Source organism: Pipistrellus hanaki (genome assembly GCF_964339955.1).
Source record: "Pipistrellus hanaki genome assembly, chromosome: 14".
NCBI lineage: Eukaryota > Metazoa > Chordata > Mammalia > Chiroptera > Vespertilionidae > Pipistrellus > Pipistrellus hanaki.
In genome coordinates, this window is record NC_140516.1 from 15,670,970 (window position 1) to 15,689,489 (window position 18,520).

At 41.2% G+C, this 18,520-nt stretch overlaps 2 protein-coding genes and 1 long non-coding RNA gene across 8 annotated transcripts in view; 2 read left to right on the forward strand and 1 right to left on the reverse strand.

The window, feature by feature from the left end:
- Window positions 1–7,650, forward strand: part of LOC311632942 — a 33,114-nt gene extending 25,464 nt beyond the window's left edge. Inside the window, exon 5 of one of the 2 annotated variants that reach the window (XR_014796867.1) lies at window positions 7,530–7,650. This is a non-coding gene — a long non-coding RNA (uncharacterized lncRNA). The remainder of the gene's footprint in view (window positions 1–7,529) is intronic. The other variant, XR_014796868.1, reaches the window with a different exon arrangement.
- On the reverse strand, window positions 479–13,008 carry ANAPC16 (anaphase promoting complex subunit 16). Its single transcript, XM_084905002.1, has 4 exons — window positions 12,893–13,008; window positions 7,570–7,738; window positions 2,018–2,092; window positions 479–1,314 (listed from the first exon to the last, which is right to left on the reverse strand). The coding sequence occupies exons 2-4, from the start codon at window positions 7,709–7,711 to the stop codon at window positions 1,199–1,201; spliced, it is 333 nt and encodes a 110-aa protein (XP_084761128.1). The 5' UTR covers window positions 7,712–7,738; window positions 12,893–13,008; the 3' UTR covers window positions 479–1,198.
- The window catches only part of ASCC1 (activating signal cointegrator 1 complex subunit 1), a 74,992-nt gene continuing 69,186 nt past the window's right edge, over window positions 12,715–18,520 (forward strand). For 2 of the 5 annotated variants that reach the window (XR_014796865.1, XM_084904982.1), the window contains exons 1-3: window positions 13,055–13,143; window positions 14,428–14,571; window positions 17,114–17,213. Coding sequence is in view for 3 of the 5 variants with exons in the window: in XM_084904982.1 (XP_084761108.1) it covers window positions 14,460–14,571; window positions 17,114–17,213 (212 nt within the window). In the remaining 2 variants the exon portion in view is untranslated. Of the gene's footprint in view, window positions 12,825–13,021; window positions 13,144–14,427; window positions 14,572–17,113; window positions 17,214–18,520 lie in introns of those variants that run through there. The other 3 variants (XM_084904980.1, XR_014796864.1, XM_084904981.1) reach the window with 3 other exon arrangements.

An 18,520-nucleotide genomic window follows, 5' to 3' on the forward strand; every position in this document is an offset into this window, starting at 1 on the left:
GATCATGAGTAGGTCCTTACCTTCTCCGTCCTCGGGTTCCTCAGTGCCTCAGTGAGGCTACTACCTCCGTCAGGCAGTACGTCAAACATTCTGAACTCCTGGATTAGGGCCAATTGCTGCTGGGATTCTACTTATTCGTAATTAAGCCACTCTCAGCAGGTCAGGTACAAGTTATTAATGAGGAGGAAGGCAAATGTTTCTGAGGCAAAATTTGCATAAAATCTAATAAAATGATTCTCTTAATTGTGCAGTATCGACCTGGGCTCCGGTGGGAGAACAAAGGATACCTTTTAGCTTTCCAGGTTTTCCCTATTATAATATAAAAACCTACTTATGCACTGATAAGATAAATCCATGTATTTTGTAAAGACAAATATTCCCATTTGCTTAGGATAAGTGGTTTTCAGATTCCTGTCTTATAAAAAATCTTCTGACCTCTGCCCCAATCTCTGAGACTTTGAAAGGATAAAGAAACCAATTTGGAGCTCGTTCAAAGGATTTATTTGCCACAGAACTGCTGGAGCCCACCAACAAGAGGAACTCAGGATTTCTGTGTTGAAAGGATTTTGCTCACTGCTTTATTCTTACAAGTGCTTCAACATTAAAAAAAACACAATTCTTTTGCCAGCATTTGGCATGTCTAAAAGAGGTTAGAAAATGTCAAATCTATAGAATTAGATGTCTAAAAATAGAAGAAAAAAAACCAAAAACAAAACCCTAAACATTTAAACATGCCTCATTTAGACAGGTCCTGAGTAGAAATCACATTCATCAGCAAAACAGAACGTTTACGTCAGAAGTGCTGGATTTTACAGCTCCAGACCCTGACCTGGGCTGGACGGCGAGGACTGCCCCCTGCACGAGTGTCAGGAGAGGAGCCACTCCGTTGGCTAATTCTGGCTTGTGACCTACCCGGCTTGCAAAGTTTTATAATTCTCTTAGACCCAAACCTCCTGGTTCTCTGATGCCGACTGTCGACCTAATTCTCAGTGCTTTGAAAAACAAATAAAGACAAAATTTCCCTGCAAGATCACACATTTAAATACTGTTGCTTACGGATAGATACAGAGAAACTAGGTATTGATGAGAATTGACAATTCAGCAATGGAGCTGTGAACTCTGGGTGGCTGTGTCGGGCGCAGAAGGCCCCCGCTGGCTCTGCACTTGCTGTGCACACCGGGGTGACCATCCAGCAAGGTCAGCACGAAGAGGGCGTGAACCCCAACAGCTGCTCGATGGGTTTAAACCGCCACTCATCTGCCTCCAGCTCTTCTACCAAGCCAGCTAGCTTTTCCATCCGGGCAACTTGCTGATCTGTAAAGAGTTAAGGAGGTTATATATAATACAACGTATTTCCCATTAGACAGTCACCAACTAACAACATGATGACTGGTTTAAAAGTAATTTCTACAAGGGGTTTTCCACATCAATATTCTAGTAATGGAGTCTTATTCTATGTTGGTCAGAAGACTTAATCTTAAACAAACAAACCAACAACTCACCCTGCATGCCACAGTGACGTGTACTAAAAGCCTAGGGTGACAGGCAATTGCAGCTAACCCAACCTAACGCCTTCCATGGTGAAATGGTCTGGCCGGGGAGCAGTTCCCTGATGCAGACATGAAGGCCTGGTAAGGCTGGATGGGACAGAAAAGGTGCTACCCGGATCTCAGAGTCTAGGTAGACCTGGGGTATTACATAAATCTTGAAAATGAAGATGATGGTAAACCAATGGAGAATAACAGTGAAGGAAGTTTTCAGAAAGGAGAGGAAAAAGCAATTTAAAAGTAGGAAGCATTAACTCCCCTAGAAAACTAACCTTTTTGACTTCAACTTTAAGCTTTAACGAGGACATTATGTCTGGATTAAGGCTGTAGAATGTTTTTGTTGCAGGTAATTTAGAAAGTCACTCAAATAGCCCTGCTGAATTTCAAGTTTGTCACAAAGTGCACCAATCTTTATGAATCCCACCCCCGCCCTGGAAATTTATGTTCCTACACAACACACATGTGCTTACCATGTTTTACCTGCTTCAGTGTAGATGCCACCTGATAGCTGAACACAGATTCACAGAGGAATCTCTCAGAGCCATCTACAAAGGAGAGAGAAAGTTTTAATCTGCTTTCCAGGCTGACGGCTCCTGAAAACCGAGTAAACATGTCCCTTCTTTTCCTGCTTTTACATCCGGGGTCTACTTGTCAGTGTTTATAGAGAGGGTTTCTGTTACATTTAGAACTAACACTGCTCAGTTATAAAAGCTATTTCTATACCTAGCATATTAAAATAGTTCCTCTACTTGTTGAAGAATTTAAAAATAGTGTTTAAAAAAACAAAAAACAAGAAACCTTGGTCTGACGTGCTGGTCAGCATTTCTCCCCTCCCAACCCAGTAGTTTCCTAACGTTCTCCTGTCCGTCTGCCAGGCAAACACTGACAGCTGACACATTTGGTCCTGTAGCCACTGCTATCAAAGGTACACCAAAACGTGAGCTCATTTCATTCTAAGAAGGCAAGCTGAGGGAAAAATAGCTGTAGTTGTTTTTCAGTTTATCACATTACATCACTATGACCGTGACAGAACACTGCTGGGAAATTTCATTCTGTCAACGCAAATTGTAACCTTGATTTCCCACTGAACCAAAACATTGCAATTTGGATGGTGATAGGGTACAGTGCAATTCTAGAACCTAGCGCTGTACTGGTGCCAAGAACTGGCAACGAGAAGGTAGCTAACTCGGTCACCACAGCATTTGGAAGATGATTGTGAAATAACTTAGTTCATGTTATTCCTTGTCAGACAGGGGCTGATACAGCAAAACATACCCCAAAAGACATAGGGCTCATGCAGGAAATTGGACATTTACAAGGGTAGCTCAAATCACTTGGGGAAAATAAATACTTTCTTGCAAAAATCCTAAAACAAATGGAGGCAGGGGACACAGTTTTTTGTTTTTCTTTTTTAAAAAATAGTTTATTGATATTTTTACAGAGAGGAAGGGAGAGGGACAGAGAGTTAGAAACATCGATGAGAACCAAAGCCGGTTTGACTCAGTGGATAGAGCATTGGCCTGCAGACTGAAAGATCCTGGGTTCGATTCTGGTCAAGGGCATGTACCTTGGTTGCGAGCACATCCCCAGTAGGGGGTGTGTAGGAGGCAGCTGATCAATGTTTCTCTCTCATTGATGTTTCTCTCTCATCAATGTTTCTAACTCTCCCTCTCCCTTCCTCTCTGTAAAAAAATCAATAAAATGTATTAAAAAAACACACAAACATTGATGAGAGAGAAACATCAATCAGCTGCATCCTCCCCCCCCCCCCCCCAAAATGGGGATGTGCCCGCAACCAAGGTACATGCCCTTGACCAGAATCGAACCTGGGACCCTTCAGTCCCCAGGCCGATGCTCTAGCCAAACCGGTTAGGGCCAAGTTGTCTTTTTTTAGGTGGTAGTTCATGTCAGCACTACTTGGTGTCAAGCACTCAGCCATCAATCACGGTCGGTGCGTCAGCCAGGTATTAAGTGATAAGGAGTTAGGACTAACACCTTCTGGCTTCATGCTGACTTTTACACAAGGCAGACCTTATTTCAGAAGTCATGGTAAACAATAAGAAACACCATGGATATTGTGTCCAGATGGCTTGAATATACAACCACGAGGGCTTCTTTTGTCCAATTTTCATAAAGTGATGTGCACTTTAGGGAGAGTGCTACATTCTTTAAATTCTATCTCTCTTCTACATATTGTGCTATATGGGATATCATCCGATCTTCTCTTCCCACTCCCATTCCTCTGTCTGAATGTAAGTCATCTATAAGCTGATCGTCTACACTGAGCAAAAAAAAAAAAAAAAAAAAAAAATTCCCCCCAATTAATTGAATATTATACTCACGGTCCAGTTTAAAGATCTAGGTAAGCTAAAGATATCACTGAGTTTTTCAGATAATTGGGCAGCAAGTAGCTATAAATTCCACCATGGGAAAAGTTCACTGTGTGAACATTTGACAACAATGATGCAATTTATTATGACTCTTCTGTGTAAATATACCAGTGTTCATTACCTTATTCATACACTTGCTTAAAGAGTCAAATTATAACAAGTTTTATTTTAGAAAGAGCAAAGCATAGAGAATTAGAGCTCAATTCTCAGGTGGTTTGAACCTGAACTATATACTGAGCTTTAAGATCTCAATCAAGGCGCTGGGGATTATGTGCTATAAGGATCAGGCCAACATGTATTTGGAATGGAAACTCTTGGAAGTGTTACCTTCTACTTACATTTAATCACTGGTGCTAGCTATTAGGATAAAAAGCTGCCCAGTGGGAGTGGCTCAGTGGTTGAACACTGACCCAGGAACCAAGAGGTCATGGTTTGATTCCAGGTCAGGACACATGCCCAGGTTGTGGGCTCTATCCCCTGTAAGGAGTGTGCAGGAGGCAGCTGATAGATGTTTTTCTCTCATTGATGTTTCTGTTTCTCTTTCTCTCTCTCTCTCTCTCTCAATCTCTCTCTGTAGTCTATGTAAAAAACTCTTTCTAAAAATCAATAAAATGTTTAAATTATAACATTTGCATATTTCCCTTGGTAATCAACTTCAACGCAAAAGGATGCAAGCTAATCTTTCAAAGAGTCACTCTATAGGCTTTGCCGCTCTCACGTTGTGACTCTCTATGCCTCTAGAAGACACTTTTGCTGATTTGCAGCTCTGTATTAACCACAAGGTCCACTGCTCCTCAGCCACAGTGTGATATCTGTACTAATCCAAAGCCTGGAATTTCTCCAGAGCGGAGTCAGCTTGGGGCAATCTGTCTTCCATTTAGAAATTGTAATCAAACCCTTTGAAACACACCAAGTAGCAATACATCAGCTTTCCTCCTCAGACACAAGCAAAGGTTCTAAGTACTGAAAAGTTCAGTAAATTGCCCAAATCTAATACCATTGCAACTCCAACAAATAGGATGCTAACAAATTCATTTAAAAGAATATTACCTCATAACAGGAAATTAGACAATGTCAGATAATTTATACTTCAGTGGCCTACAATGCCACTAAAATTCAGCCACTTCTGAGCAGGAAGGCTTACTAATAACTGGGTGAGGACAATTTGGCCAAGGGCAGGAGAGCACTAAAAACTGCTATATTCTGCTTATGTGGTACTGTGGGCAAGTAGGCACACAAAAAAAGTTAATTCACAAGGTTAACTACAGGTTAATTGGGTTTATTATCCTAGATTTAGGAGGATACAAAGATCAAACGGAACCTGTTAAGATTATAAACAGCATCCAATCTTTGTTTGAACAGGCAACTCTTCTTCTCTATTTTCATACTTAATTAAACTACTGTATGAAAAATGGTTTGATACATGGTAATATTAATTGCATAACAGTATCAACTGTAAGAATGGTAAAGATGGCTTTCAAATCTAACATCTTTATTAACTCACATTTAGTAGTATTCTTTTCAATTTAACATTCTTTATTGATTTTAGAGAGGAAGAGGAAAAGATAGAAACAACGATGAGAGAGAAACATTGATTAGCTGCCTCCTGCATGCCCCCGCCTGGGGATCAAGCTGGCAACCCTGGCCTGTGCCCTGACAGAGAACCCAGTCTGTCAGGCTCAGTTTAACATTCTTGATTTAACTAGGACAGTTCAGGGATTGCCATCTCTAATTTTTCATATTCTGTCCTTAAGTGTAAGCAGCTTTAAAATATGGGCGAAAATTTATACTTAAGAATAAAAACTGTGCACTGTGAATTTAAACTTAATTCCTCCTACATTAGAAAGCCAACACATTCCTCCAAAAAGCACACTGAGATCGAATAAAAATGGATAGAGCTGTAATTGTTAGAACATCAACATTCAGACTAATCTCAGAAGCCTTTCTTCTTTTAATGTTTCTAAGTAGTCTGATGTATACTAACAAAGACTGCTTATAGCTTTGAGACTAAGGAGGTATCTCCAGGATTAAATTCCTTCCACGGCCAGAATTTAAATGACTTCAATCTTAGAATCTGCTGTTAAACATGGATTCCTCGTCTGTTGCTTTAAAACTCATTAAGCAATGTAGTTTTTTGTTGTTGTTCATTAAGCAATTTAAATGCTTTTAACTTTTGATTTGTTTTGTGGGAAAGTTGCTTAACACCAGGTCTCTGCTATGTATAATAGAAGTCATAATATAGTTTCAGGTCAAATATGGTGAGGCCCCAATTATTACCTCCAGACTCAGTGACACTAACTTGAATATTTTGTTAACAAAACTGAAGAAAATGAAAAGGCAAAGACACAAGTATAGACACTTCAGATGTATCACTATGTTACCCTACCATCTATTGATACTTCAATAATCATGATTTGAATTAATTCTAGAAAGCCTTATGGTCCCAGTCTTTCCATATTTTCCTGCCAAAATGATTCTTCTGTTTGCCCTGGTTTAATCCAAAACTTTTTATGACACCTGATATAAATGAATAAAGATCATCACCCCTGGAAGCCAACTACTAACTACAGTTTGTAACTTTCTCAGAGACATTTTCAGATAAATATACTGACTGAAATTTGCAATATTTAAAACAAAAAAAATCAATCAATAATTAAGCACAAAAGTGCTAAAATCAAGTAGATTTTGAATTCTTGATAAGTTCTTTGTTGCCTTTTCCCCAGATTATGATAAATAGTATAATAGTTAAGGATCATTTTCACGAGACTCCCCTGGGTGTTAGCGAAAGTAAAGATTCCTGTGCTGCACCCCAGACTAATTCAGAATCGCTAAGGGTGGGCCAGTAATGGGGACTTATAAGCTCTTCAGGTCATTTTTATGCTCCCCATTAAGAATTTTTTGGTGTAGCTCCTAAAGCGACATGAATCTGATGAGTTCCAGGCACCAATGCCATTTCATGCTTCCAGCCTGTGCCCTGATCTTGCCCAGCCAGTTTGCAAATGTGTGCTGGCTAAGATGGCGGGTAGTATGATGCAAAAATCCAGCTCCGGTGCTAGAAAAGCCACCCAGCCCTGCCTACAGTGGGCCAGCACAGTCACCCCCACCTGCAACAGTACTATATTACGTTTGATTTCCTCTCAGAACCTCTTTGACGGGGTTAATCTAACTTAACGACATAAGACAAAATTTCTCAAGCCTACTAATCATAGGGGGACAAGCTGGTGCTAGGATAAAGCAAACTGGAGCAGGAGATCAAGAGAATTTCTGGTTCCAGTGTTTGCTTTGTCTCTAACATGGGCAAACCACTTGAACTTCCCCAGGTCTAAATAACTCTAGATCAGTGGTCTGACAGCCAGTGGCCCTCAGACCGCTGGGGGTCCATGAGGTCCAAAAGGTTGGCAACCGCTGCTCTAGAGGACTTCCTTGAGTTCCAAAGTCTTTTTCAGCTTCAGAGTTCTCATTCTGGAGATTTGTGTTTAAAGATACTATTTTGAAATGAGATCAAAAGATGAAATGTGGAACTGGAAAAAAAAATCAGGGCAAATTCTTCTAATCCACTGAATAGCACCTTTACAACGAACATGTATTGCAGGTCTGTGTCCAATTACCAGCAAAAAGCAGCCCGAGCTCACCTTCTAGCATCTCCCCCGCGCCTTTGGGGTAGGTGAAAAGGGCCTTCCGTGGTGGGGTAAGGTCTGAGACACTGAAACCAGATCCACTGACAGAACTGCCGCTGACCCCCCCGGCTGAGGAGGACGATGAAGAGGCAGCCATTTCCTTCTGAGCAGAATGCTCACTTCACTGCAGAGAGAGAAAACAGAAATCGGCATGTTTATGGGAGTGAGAGCAACATTTCCTCCTGGATGCCATAAAGCCAGCACAAGTTTAGTAAAGAATTGGCTCCCCCTCTTTCTACCCTCCGCTCCTACAACCTTTTATTGAGCCTCAGGCCAAAATGCCACTCAAGATTTTAAGTGAAGATATGTTTATTCTTAGTTTTTCTACTTAAAACACCATTTCCTACCATTAGTAAACTGTTTATGTCATTTGGGATTGACTGTGGGTGACTTATGGGTTGAGAAGGGGTGACAGGGCCAGGCCAAGGTAGTAATTTGAGTGAAGAAATCAATTAGATGAGGATAAAACAGCCATGCCTCATCGGACAGTTTGTCTTGGATACATCCTGACCAAGCCACAGCAAAAATTCACTTACAAAATTTTCCAAATAAATTTCCAGAATAACACTGTGTTCTTTTCCCAACGAAGGGGAATTGGTTAGGAAGTACATATTGGCCCTTTTATTAAGAAGTAAAAAAAAAAACACACCCCTTTTCATCCAAGTGTAATATGCAAGTTGATCACTTGGTGGCGTCCCAAGACTGGAAAAAAAACAGTTCAGGAAATTATTTCAGAATTCATGGCCTATTAGGAATAGAGCAGCTATTGAGTGTTTCATCTCTTGCCATATCAATAAAATAAAAAAGCCCAAATATAAATGAGAAAATCTCCACGGAATAGACTATACCTTACAAAATAAAACAAAAATACTACTTTTACCATAGAAACTTAAACCATACATTTACAAAAGATTCTAAAAAGTGTTTTCTTAAAAAAGTCTAGTATTGTGCTAACAGAACTCTCTGCAGCTACTGTTCTAATGTCCTACTTTTGCCTGTCAACATGGCAGCGACTACCCTCACAGTGGTTATTAAACTAGTTGATTGAAATACTGTATTTTAATTGTTATTTAATGCTAACTGAAACTTAAATAGCCATATGTGGCTAGTGTTTATGAATTGGAAAATACAGCCCTAGTATTTAGACTAGAAAATGACTTTAAACTGAACTGTATACTTGAAAATGGCTAATGGTTAATTTATGTTAGGTGAATTTTGGTTCACATAACATAAAAAAAGGTAAAAATGACTTTACATCGATTTTTAAAATGAATTCCCCTTTTTAATGGCCAGAGAGGATTTTTGCTAAACTTTTAATTTGCTAGTTGTAAAAGGAATACATTTGTTATAAAAAGTTGAAAAGTATTTATTTCTACTGTTTATTGAGGCGACATTGGTTAATAAAACCATACAGATTTCAGGTGTACAACTCTGTAACACACCATCTGCATGCTGCATGGTGTGCACACCACTCAAAGTCAAGTCTTTTCCCTCCACCATTTATGCCCCCTTTGCCCAGTTCTACCTCTGAAACTTATTTTTGAAAAAAAATTTTTTTTAATGAGGAAAAGCTATGCAGATATGTCCTATATATGCACAATTCAGTTTCCTAGCAAGGGAAATAATATACTGTGCATTTCTGAAAACTGGCTGTTCTGTTTCCTTGATTTTGTGATTATGATTTAAGGTTGTGAGAAGAAGCAGGCCTTAGTTTCTGATTTCATTATATGTCTATAAGTAATACTGATTAATACTGCAGTGGGATATGGGAACATTAAAGCAACTGCTATAATTAGCATGTCAGCCCATTTAAAAATGCAAACCGGCCGAAACCGGTTTGGCTCAGTGGATAGAGCGTCGGCCTGCAGACTGAAGATCCCAGGTTCGATTCCGGTCAAGGGCATGTACCTTGGTTGTGGGCACATCCCCAGCTGGGGGTGTGCAGGAGGCAGCTGATCGATGTTTCTCTCATCGATGTTTGTGACTCTCTATCCCTCTCCCTTTCTCTCTGTAAAAAATCAATAAAATATATTTTTAAAAAAATGCAAACCGACTAATGGCATTTTCAACCTTGTATTAGGTCACTTTTCCTTTTTTCTCCTGGGCTCTATAACTTTCCAAATTGTATTCATATTCAGAGGAAACACCTTTTGAAGTTGGATTCATATCCAATCCCTTGGGCCATACTAGCTCAAAACACAGCATGACATGTTTAAAAATTCTTTTTAGATTCCTGTTGGGGTCTAAATAAAGTATACAGGCAACTTAGCTATCTTTTGGAGAGTAGCTCAGTCTTATTTCCCATGAGGTCAGAAGAGAACCCACTGTGAACTGTTTACTAGTATATATCTCAGCTAAGACTTAAACTCTAATCTTTTTCCTACAGCTTGACATAAGCTTTAATCAGTTGCAAATGTAAGGGATACTTTGTATTTTAAAATCTGGTTGGTCAGTAGAGCACTCAAGCTAGCTGCAGAGTGTGGACGACTTCAAAAGCAAGACACAGCGTGACTTCTAAATTGAATATAATCAAAGAAATTCCCTTCATCCTATTTTCTCTCAAATTCAGAACAACTAGCATTCAATACACAAAACAACCAGTTAAAAACTAGAGTGCAGAAATAGCACAAAGCTAATTTTAACATAAATAAGCAGTTTTCTGCTGAGGTGGAAAGATACACCTAAGATCAAACTTTAACGATTTAGGTTAAATTTTGAATGGTATCAACAGGTGGTAACAGAGTTAAAGTGAAACTAACAATAAACCCAAGTTTGAATGGCTCTATTAAGGCAGGCATTATGATCACCAGAACCAACATAATGCCTGGTCTACACTAGGTAGCTGTTGGTTTACTACATTAATTAAACAATTCACAGGAATCATAAAGATCATCTAATACAACTCCCTCATTTTATAAATGATCAAACAAAACTGAAGTATAGAGACTTTAGCTTATTTGCTGTGACAGTTTTTGAGCAATGGCTTTGTTGGCATGCCATGTGTCATGTGAGAGGTGAAATAGCATAGTGGCTAAGAGCTCAGACTCTGGCCCTGGCCAGAGTGGCTCAGCTGGTTGGAGCTTTGTACATATACCCAAAGGCTTTGGGTTCCATTCCCCTTCAAGGTACATACCCAGGTTTTGGGTTCACATCCAAGTGCAGGAGGAAACCTGCAGGAAGCGGTTATAGGGTTAAGCCCGAGACTGACCTGCTGGCAAAGTCGCAAACAAGTCCCAGGTTGGAGGGCACAGTCCTCTAAGCATAAAGCTTGATCTTGTGACTGCTCCCTAGATCTTTCCTGGGGAGCTAATGGGCTGTGGGAGGGGCAGCAAGTGCTGCCAAAACAAGTGAAACTTAGAAGAACATTGTAAATTACCTGGTTTGCCCCTGACTATAAATAAAGCATCAGCTTTGCAGTCTGGATCTGTTCTGTGGCCTCAGCCAGGCACAGAAGATCCACCTAGACCCAGCTGATTCTGTCTGCCTTTTCTTCATCCTTCACCGGCCCTCCCTCAGGCTCGCCGAACCCTTGGCTGTGCTGGCGAGGCACAGAAACCCACTGATCTTTCTCTTTCAGAGCTCTGAAGCTTCTAGGCCTACATTCATGTCCTGGTTTGTGGTACTTATTGTATAATTCTGCACAAATCACTTAGCCTCTGTTCCTCAGCTGCCTCATCTCTAAAATGGGAACAGTACCTACCTTAGAAGTGTCATGAAGGTTAATATTAACTAAAGCACCTGGGACATTTACAGGCACAGTAAACACTTAATAATATTAGCTCTCCCAAATCACTAAGGAATATTTACTCTTGAATCTTTTTTTTTCCTATGCAGATCTGCTTTTCATACTTACTATGTCCTAATACACTCATAGGAAAAGTTCTAATTCTCTCCATTTGACAATGAGTCAGCAAGCTCCTAGAGGGGAAAGGATCTGCTCAGGAAAAGGAAAAATGCCCTCCATTAATGCGCTTCACACTTTCATTTTAAGGTTCACGATCTTAGAAAGAGTCTTGTGATCTAGAAAAGGAGGAAGGAGTTGTCTTTCTACCTTCAAGTCCTAGCACAAAGTTCTGGTCAAAATGGCCAAGTGGAAAATAATAATGAAAGTCAATTGTAATTGAAAAAAGAAAAAAAGAGAAAAAAAGACCTAGCACAGAACCTGGGTCACAATGTTTCCTGCAGGAATGATGAATAAATGACAGAGCACAATGCTAGCAGCTCAGCAAAGATTATGAAGGGGATAGAGGATTGGCTCATTACTGTTTTGTTTTCTTCCTCATTCTGCAAATCTATCTGCCACTAGGCTGCCACGCCCAAAGTAGGTGGCTCCTTAAGACTTTGTTGAATATATATTGATGAAGTAACCTGGAGTTTGGCCTTATGAAGCTGGGACTACTGGCAATGAGGATCCTCATAGAAGAGCAATGCTATTTTGGGGGGGGGGGGGGAACACAGAATGTCCCTGTCCACACTAAGAAGGTTCAATATTTACTTCACATAGGACAGGGATGACCTTGTATTCATAAACTATTTTCCTTCCTAGCAGATTTATGCCTCTTTTGTTAAAAAAAAAAAAAAAAAAAAAGATTCCTTCCTGCCGAAACCGGTTTGGCTCAATGGATAGCGCGTCGGCCTGCGGACTGAAAGGTCCCGGGTTCGAATCCGGTCAAGGGCATGTACCGTGGTTGCGGGCACATCCCCAATAGGAGGTATGCAGGAGGCAGCTGATCGATGATTCTCTCTCATCGATGTTTCTAACTCTATCCCTCTTCCTTCCTCTCTGTAAAAAATCAATAAAATATATTTAAAAAAAAAAAGATTCCTTCCTTTTGAAAGTCTTATTCAAAAGACAGACTCTTAAAGAAGGTACCGTGGTACAATGGCAAATTATAAAGAATCAAATTCCATCAACAAATCGTTCCACTGTATCCCACTTAACTAGCTGCATTACCATTCAAACAGATGCTGCAGCTAAAACCAGGTGGAGTGGAGAGAAAGGGCCGAAGCGGGGAGGAGTCAGAACGCCCGAGGTTCCCAAACTAACCTCTCCCCAACCCCCATTCAGGCCCAAGGCGCCATCGCGCATGCGCCACCGCTAGGCGCGCATGCGTGCTCAGTCGGTCGCGGCCCGAGGGACCTTCCTTTTACACGCCCTCTGCGGCAGGCTCCTGTTCCTCCTAGCTTCTCCTTTTCATTAGTCCCCAAAGGTAGGATCCCAAGGATACACTCCCTTCCTGCAAAGCTCCTGAGCGTCCCTGAGTCCTTGGCAACTCACCTCAGCGGTTTTGGCTCTTTCCCCTTCGGCCCCGCCCCCAGACATCAGCCGGAGCGGCCACGCAGAGAACAACGGGGTCAGCGTGCTCGCGCCCCGCGTAATGTGGGCGTGGCCCGAGCAGGTGGGCGTGGCCTGGGTGGGTGGGTGGTTGGGTGGGCGGGCGCGGAGAACGCGCTTCCGGAGAGGACTTCCGGGTCCTTGATCTCTTCTCCCAGCCGCGGTCTACCTGCAGCGGCGGAGTCCTCTGCAGTGTTAGTTACATTGACGAACTCCTCTTTTTTTGCTCGCTTTTATGATTCAGGGCTTCAGCTTCGATGGCACAGGCCTTCTGCTTTCCTCTCCCTTTCCGAACCACCAGGAAGCCGGGCTAAATTGGGTGTCCCATTCCTCCTGAGCGGCTTCGTAGCCTTGGGAAAGCAGAGGAAGAGTGAGCTGTCCTAACTTCAACTCTCTTCTTCCAGAGCTCCTGGTCTGAGGGCTCGACCTTGGCATTAAAGCCTTTGTGGAGCTATTTATTTTTATAGAGGTCCTGGAGAAATAAGAGTATTACTAATCATGCTCTCTCTTCTCCATTCAAGTCTCTCTTTCTTTGTTATTTCTCACAACACGAAATGTGTCCTTGGTTCTGTAAGCCAACTATCAGAGTGACTTCCTGAGGGGAAGGCTGAGTATTAGTCTAATTATTAAAGATTAATCTGTTTTCTTTGGAACTTTATTTTGGGCTTCAAGACTAATGCACCCATGTGGTAGGAACAGGGGTTGAATTATTGATTCATTAAGTTGTGACGAGAACTTAATGGCTTCTCAGTGAGTGGTGCACAGTTTGTTGGGCAGTGGTCTCTGGGAATTGGATTCCTCCTCTCAGCAATGTGTTGTCCCCCCCCCCCCCTTTTATTGAATTTATTGAGGTGACACTGGTTAACAAAATCATACAGGTTTTAGTGCACAATTCCACAACACGTCATCTGTACACTGTATTGTGTTTGAAGAATCACGTTGGTTAAGTCATATTTTAACTTTTCATAGGCAACTGGATCTATTTTGGGGTGTATATTTTAAGCACCTCTGAAAGTAGTAGGAGCCTCCCCGCCCCCATCTCTGAGGGATAAATGTATTAAATATCCCTGATTCTTTTAATTACTGTGCTTCATAGAAAGGTGATACACTTTGCAAATGGTTAAACACAAAAGGTTGCATTTACTCCTTTTAGGTTAAAGTAATAAACAGACCTCTTTCAAATCCGTGGACAGGCTGTATATAATGGGTTCAATATCTTTTCATTACCTTTTTTGGAGTGCTGAATAGTTTACAAATTACTGTCTCCAGTGAGCCAGCGGTGATAGAATGGAGTGGGAAATGAAGCAGTTGACTTAAAACAGTTTACAAATAGGGAGGCCTAATGGAAGCAGGGCCGCTCTGGCTTAGGATGTTCTGTGAGCGGGTGCCCAGCTTTGTCCTGTCAGGCCTAAGTAATGATCCGCACGTAGGGTTTTTCTTTCTGATCGAAGGGTAAGGTGATCGTTTACTTTTTTCAGGACTTTACTGGAATATTGTTTGGGAAAGTAGCATGGAAGTTCTGCGCCCACAGCTTGTGAGGATCGGCGGACGGATTTACAGGAAGAATCCCATTCAAGAGCAGACGTACCAGCATGAAGAGGAGGAGGAGGAGTTCTATCAAGGTGACCCTTGTCGCTCTTTGGTCAGATTAGAAGTAAAATGCTCTCTGTATTGTGGAAGCAGCTCTTTGTTTCGTTCCAGTGTGCTGCTCTGTTGTACTGAAATTTGGGATGATTGGCTTCTCGGAGTTGGTGTGTAAGGGGACGGATGTGTTTGAGTGTAATGAGGAGTCTCCGTGGCAGTTCAAAATCTAGTTACAGTTCATCTTTGTACAGAGGCTTAAATGTAATAAGGGGCAATTTTAGTTAAGTATTTAGATTAGCCATTAGTATTCTGTAACAAAAGTAACTTCCTTTACCTGTAAAGTCGTGAAGTAATATATATATATTTATTGTAAATAAGTGAATATATGTAAAGTATTTTATCCAGTGTCCAATAATGTTAGCTGTTATTATTGTTGTTATTTTTCTCTTCCTTGCAGACATATACAAGCATTTCCAAATACACAACTTTTATTATGATGCAGGGATAATTTTAAGAGATAAATTAAACAGCCAGTTAGTTGGTCAGGCTAATTAACTTGGGCAAATGCATAAATTGTCAGGGCCTTTGAGGTTCTCTGCTTTCTTTTTGTTTTGCTTTATAAGCTTTTTCATTGGACCCTAAATCTTGGAGGTTAGTCTCTCCTCTGATGCTCTCCGTGATTTCCCTTCAGCTTTGGGGCCTTTGGGCTCCTTTATTTCACTTTGTCTCTGCTTTATGGAGTAAGTTCTCACAGTATCCCACCAACGTTATTCATTGGAAGAATTTTATGTCCTAAAACTAAAAACAACTGAGTTTTACATTAAAAAAAAAAATTCATTTTATTGATTTTTTACAGAGAGGAAGAGAGAGGGATAGAGAGCTAGAAACATCGATGAGAGAGAAACATCAATCAGCTACCTCCTGCACACCCCCGGCTGGGGATGTGCCCACAACCAAGGTACATGCCCTTGAACAGGAATCGAACCTGGGACCCCCCCAGTCTGCAGGCCGATGCTCTTTCCACTAAGCCAAACCAGTTTCAGCAAGTTGTACATTTTTAAGAGGATGAATTTATGTTATGTGAATTACATCTCCATAAAAAATAGTAAAACTTAAAAAATATAAATACATATTTTTATTTCAGAGAGTAAGGGAGAGGGAGAGAGAGCTAGAAACATCAATAATGAGAAAGAGTCATTGTTTGGCTGCCTCCTGCAGGTCCCCCACTAGGGATTGAGCCTGCAAGCTGGGCATATGCCCTGACCTGGAATCAAACCCCTGACCTCCTGGTTTGTAGGTTGATGCTCAGCCACTGAGCTACGTTGGTGGGGTAGTAAAACTTTAAAAAAAAAATGTATATTTTTATTGATTTCAGAGAGGAAGGAAGAGGGAGCGAGAGATAGAAACATCAATAATGAGAGAGAATCATTGATTGCCTCCTGCACGTCCCCCATTGGGGATTGAGCCTGCAACCGAGCATGTGCCCTTGATTGGAATTGAACCTGGGACTTTCCAGTCCACAGTCCAACACTGTATCTACTGAGCCAAACCAGCTAGGGCAGAACATTTTTTTTCCTTTTACATTTTTTTATTAAATTATTATCTGTGTACATATTTTAACATTGCCCCCCCCCCCCCATACATACCCTCCCTCCCCAGAGTTTTGTGTCCATTGGTTGTACTTATATGCATGTATACAAGTCCTTCGGTTGATCTATTATCTCCCCCAGATCTCCCTACCCTCCCCCCTGTAATTTGACAGTTTGCTTGCTATTTTACTGTCTCTATATCTATCTTTTGGTTCATCAGTTTATAATGTTCTTTATTATCCATAAATGAGTGAGGTCATGTGATGTTTCTCTTTCATTGACTGGCTTATTTCACTCAGCAAGATGTTCTCCAATTCCATCCAGGTTGCTGCAAATGATGAGAATTCCTTATTTTTTATGGCAGCATAGTATTCCATTGTGTAGATGTACCATAGTTTTTTGATCCAATCCTCTGCTGACGGGCACCTAGGCTGTTTCCAAATTCTAGCTATTGTAGATTGTGCTGCTATGAACATAGGGGTGCATATATCCTTTCTGATTGGTGTTTCTAGTTTCTTGGGATATATTCCTAGGAGTGGGATTACTGGGTCAAATAGGAGTTCCATTTTCAGTTTTTTGAGGAAACTCCACACTGTTCTCCACAGTGGTTGCACCAGTCTGCATTCCCACCAGCAGTGCACGAGTGTTCCTTTTTCTCCGCAACCTCGCCAACACTTGTCGTTTGTTGATTTGTTGATGTTGGCCATTCTGACAGGTGTGAGATGGTACTGCACTGTTGTTTTTGATTTGCATCTCTCGGATAATTAGTGACTTTGAGCATGTTTTCATGTGCCTTTTGGAAGGGCAGAACATTTTTATTAGGTCTTAGCTTTCTGGGAGAAAAAGCCATTAAGTTCAGTCCAGTCCTCTGTAATGTACAGTGTTGGGCTGTTGTGTGTGTGAGTGTGTTGCTTTTTTTTTAAACCTTGAGAGTGGTTGTCAGCTCGGGGAGAAGACTGTTGTCCACAGAGATTTTGTGGTTTCTGTGCAGGCTTCGTGGAGTGCGCAGAAGAGCCCTGTGATGGCTACGAGGTGGTGCAGACCCAGCAAGGCTTCCAGTGTACCGTGAAGGCCCCCAGCCTGCTCTACAAGTGAGTGAGGTCCTGGCAGCTTCATGAGGAGGCTTTTCCAGGAAACTCAGAATCAGCCTGACTCTTCTCTCTTCCGCGCTTAATTGCAATGCTTGATTACTAATGATAAAATAGTTTAGGGTTTTATGTCCTAGAATTTCTTTTTTACAATAATTTATTTTTCAATTACAGTTGACATATCATATTAGTTTTAGTTATACATCCCAGTGATTAGACATTATACAACTTACTAAGTGATCACCCCAATAAATCTCATACCCATTTGATACCATAACTATTTATTAGAATACTAGTTGCCGAAACTGGTTTGGCTCAATGGATAGAGCATCGGTCTGCAGACTGGGGGGTCCCAGGTTCGATTCCAGTTCAAGGGCATGTGCATTGGTTGCGAACACATCCCCAGTGAGGGGTGTGCGGAGTGCAGCTGGTCGATGTTTCTCTCTCATCGATGTTTCTATCTCTCTATCTCTCTCCGTTCCTCTCTGTAAAAGATCAATTAAAAAAAAAAAAAGAAAAGAATACTAGTGGCCTGGTGCATGGATTCATGCACATTGAAAGGAAATTAATTAGAAGATTTGCATGGTAATAACATCATTGCAAAATATTACATGTCAAAATAGTATTTATAATATCCTATCTAATAAAAGAGTAATATGCAAATAACCATCACTCCACTATACCTACAAATCACACCCACCAGCCAATCAGGAGTGAGTATGCAAATCAACCCAACCATGATGGCTGCGGCCACGGAATGAGTAGGAGGCTTGGGTTTCCCCAGCAATGGAGGAAGCCAAGCTTTTCACACACCCTGGGCAGCCCAGGCCTCCACTCAAAGCTACAAAGTTTCAATTATAGAAGATAAATAAATCCCAACAAAAATGGCAGCAGCCACAGAGCTGGAGAGAGCAGGAGGCTTGAGTTGCCCCCTGTGATGGAGGAAGCCAAGCTTTCCGGCAGCCCTGGCTATCAAAGTGACTTGCTGAGGGGAAGGCTGAGTATTAGTCTAATTATTAAGGATTAATTTGTTTTCTTTGGAACTTTATTTTGGGCTTCAAGACTAACCCACCCATGTGGTAGAAACATGGGTTGAATTATTGATTCATTAAGTTGTGACGAGAACTTAATGGCTTCTCAGTGAGTGGTGCACAGTTTGTTGGGCAGTGGTCTCTGGGAATTGGATTCCTCCTCCCAGCAATGTGTCGTCCCCCCCTTTTTTTAATTGAATTTATTGAGGTGACACTGGTTAACAAAATCATACAGGTTTTAGTGCACAATTCCACAACACGTCATCTGTACACTGTATT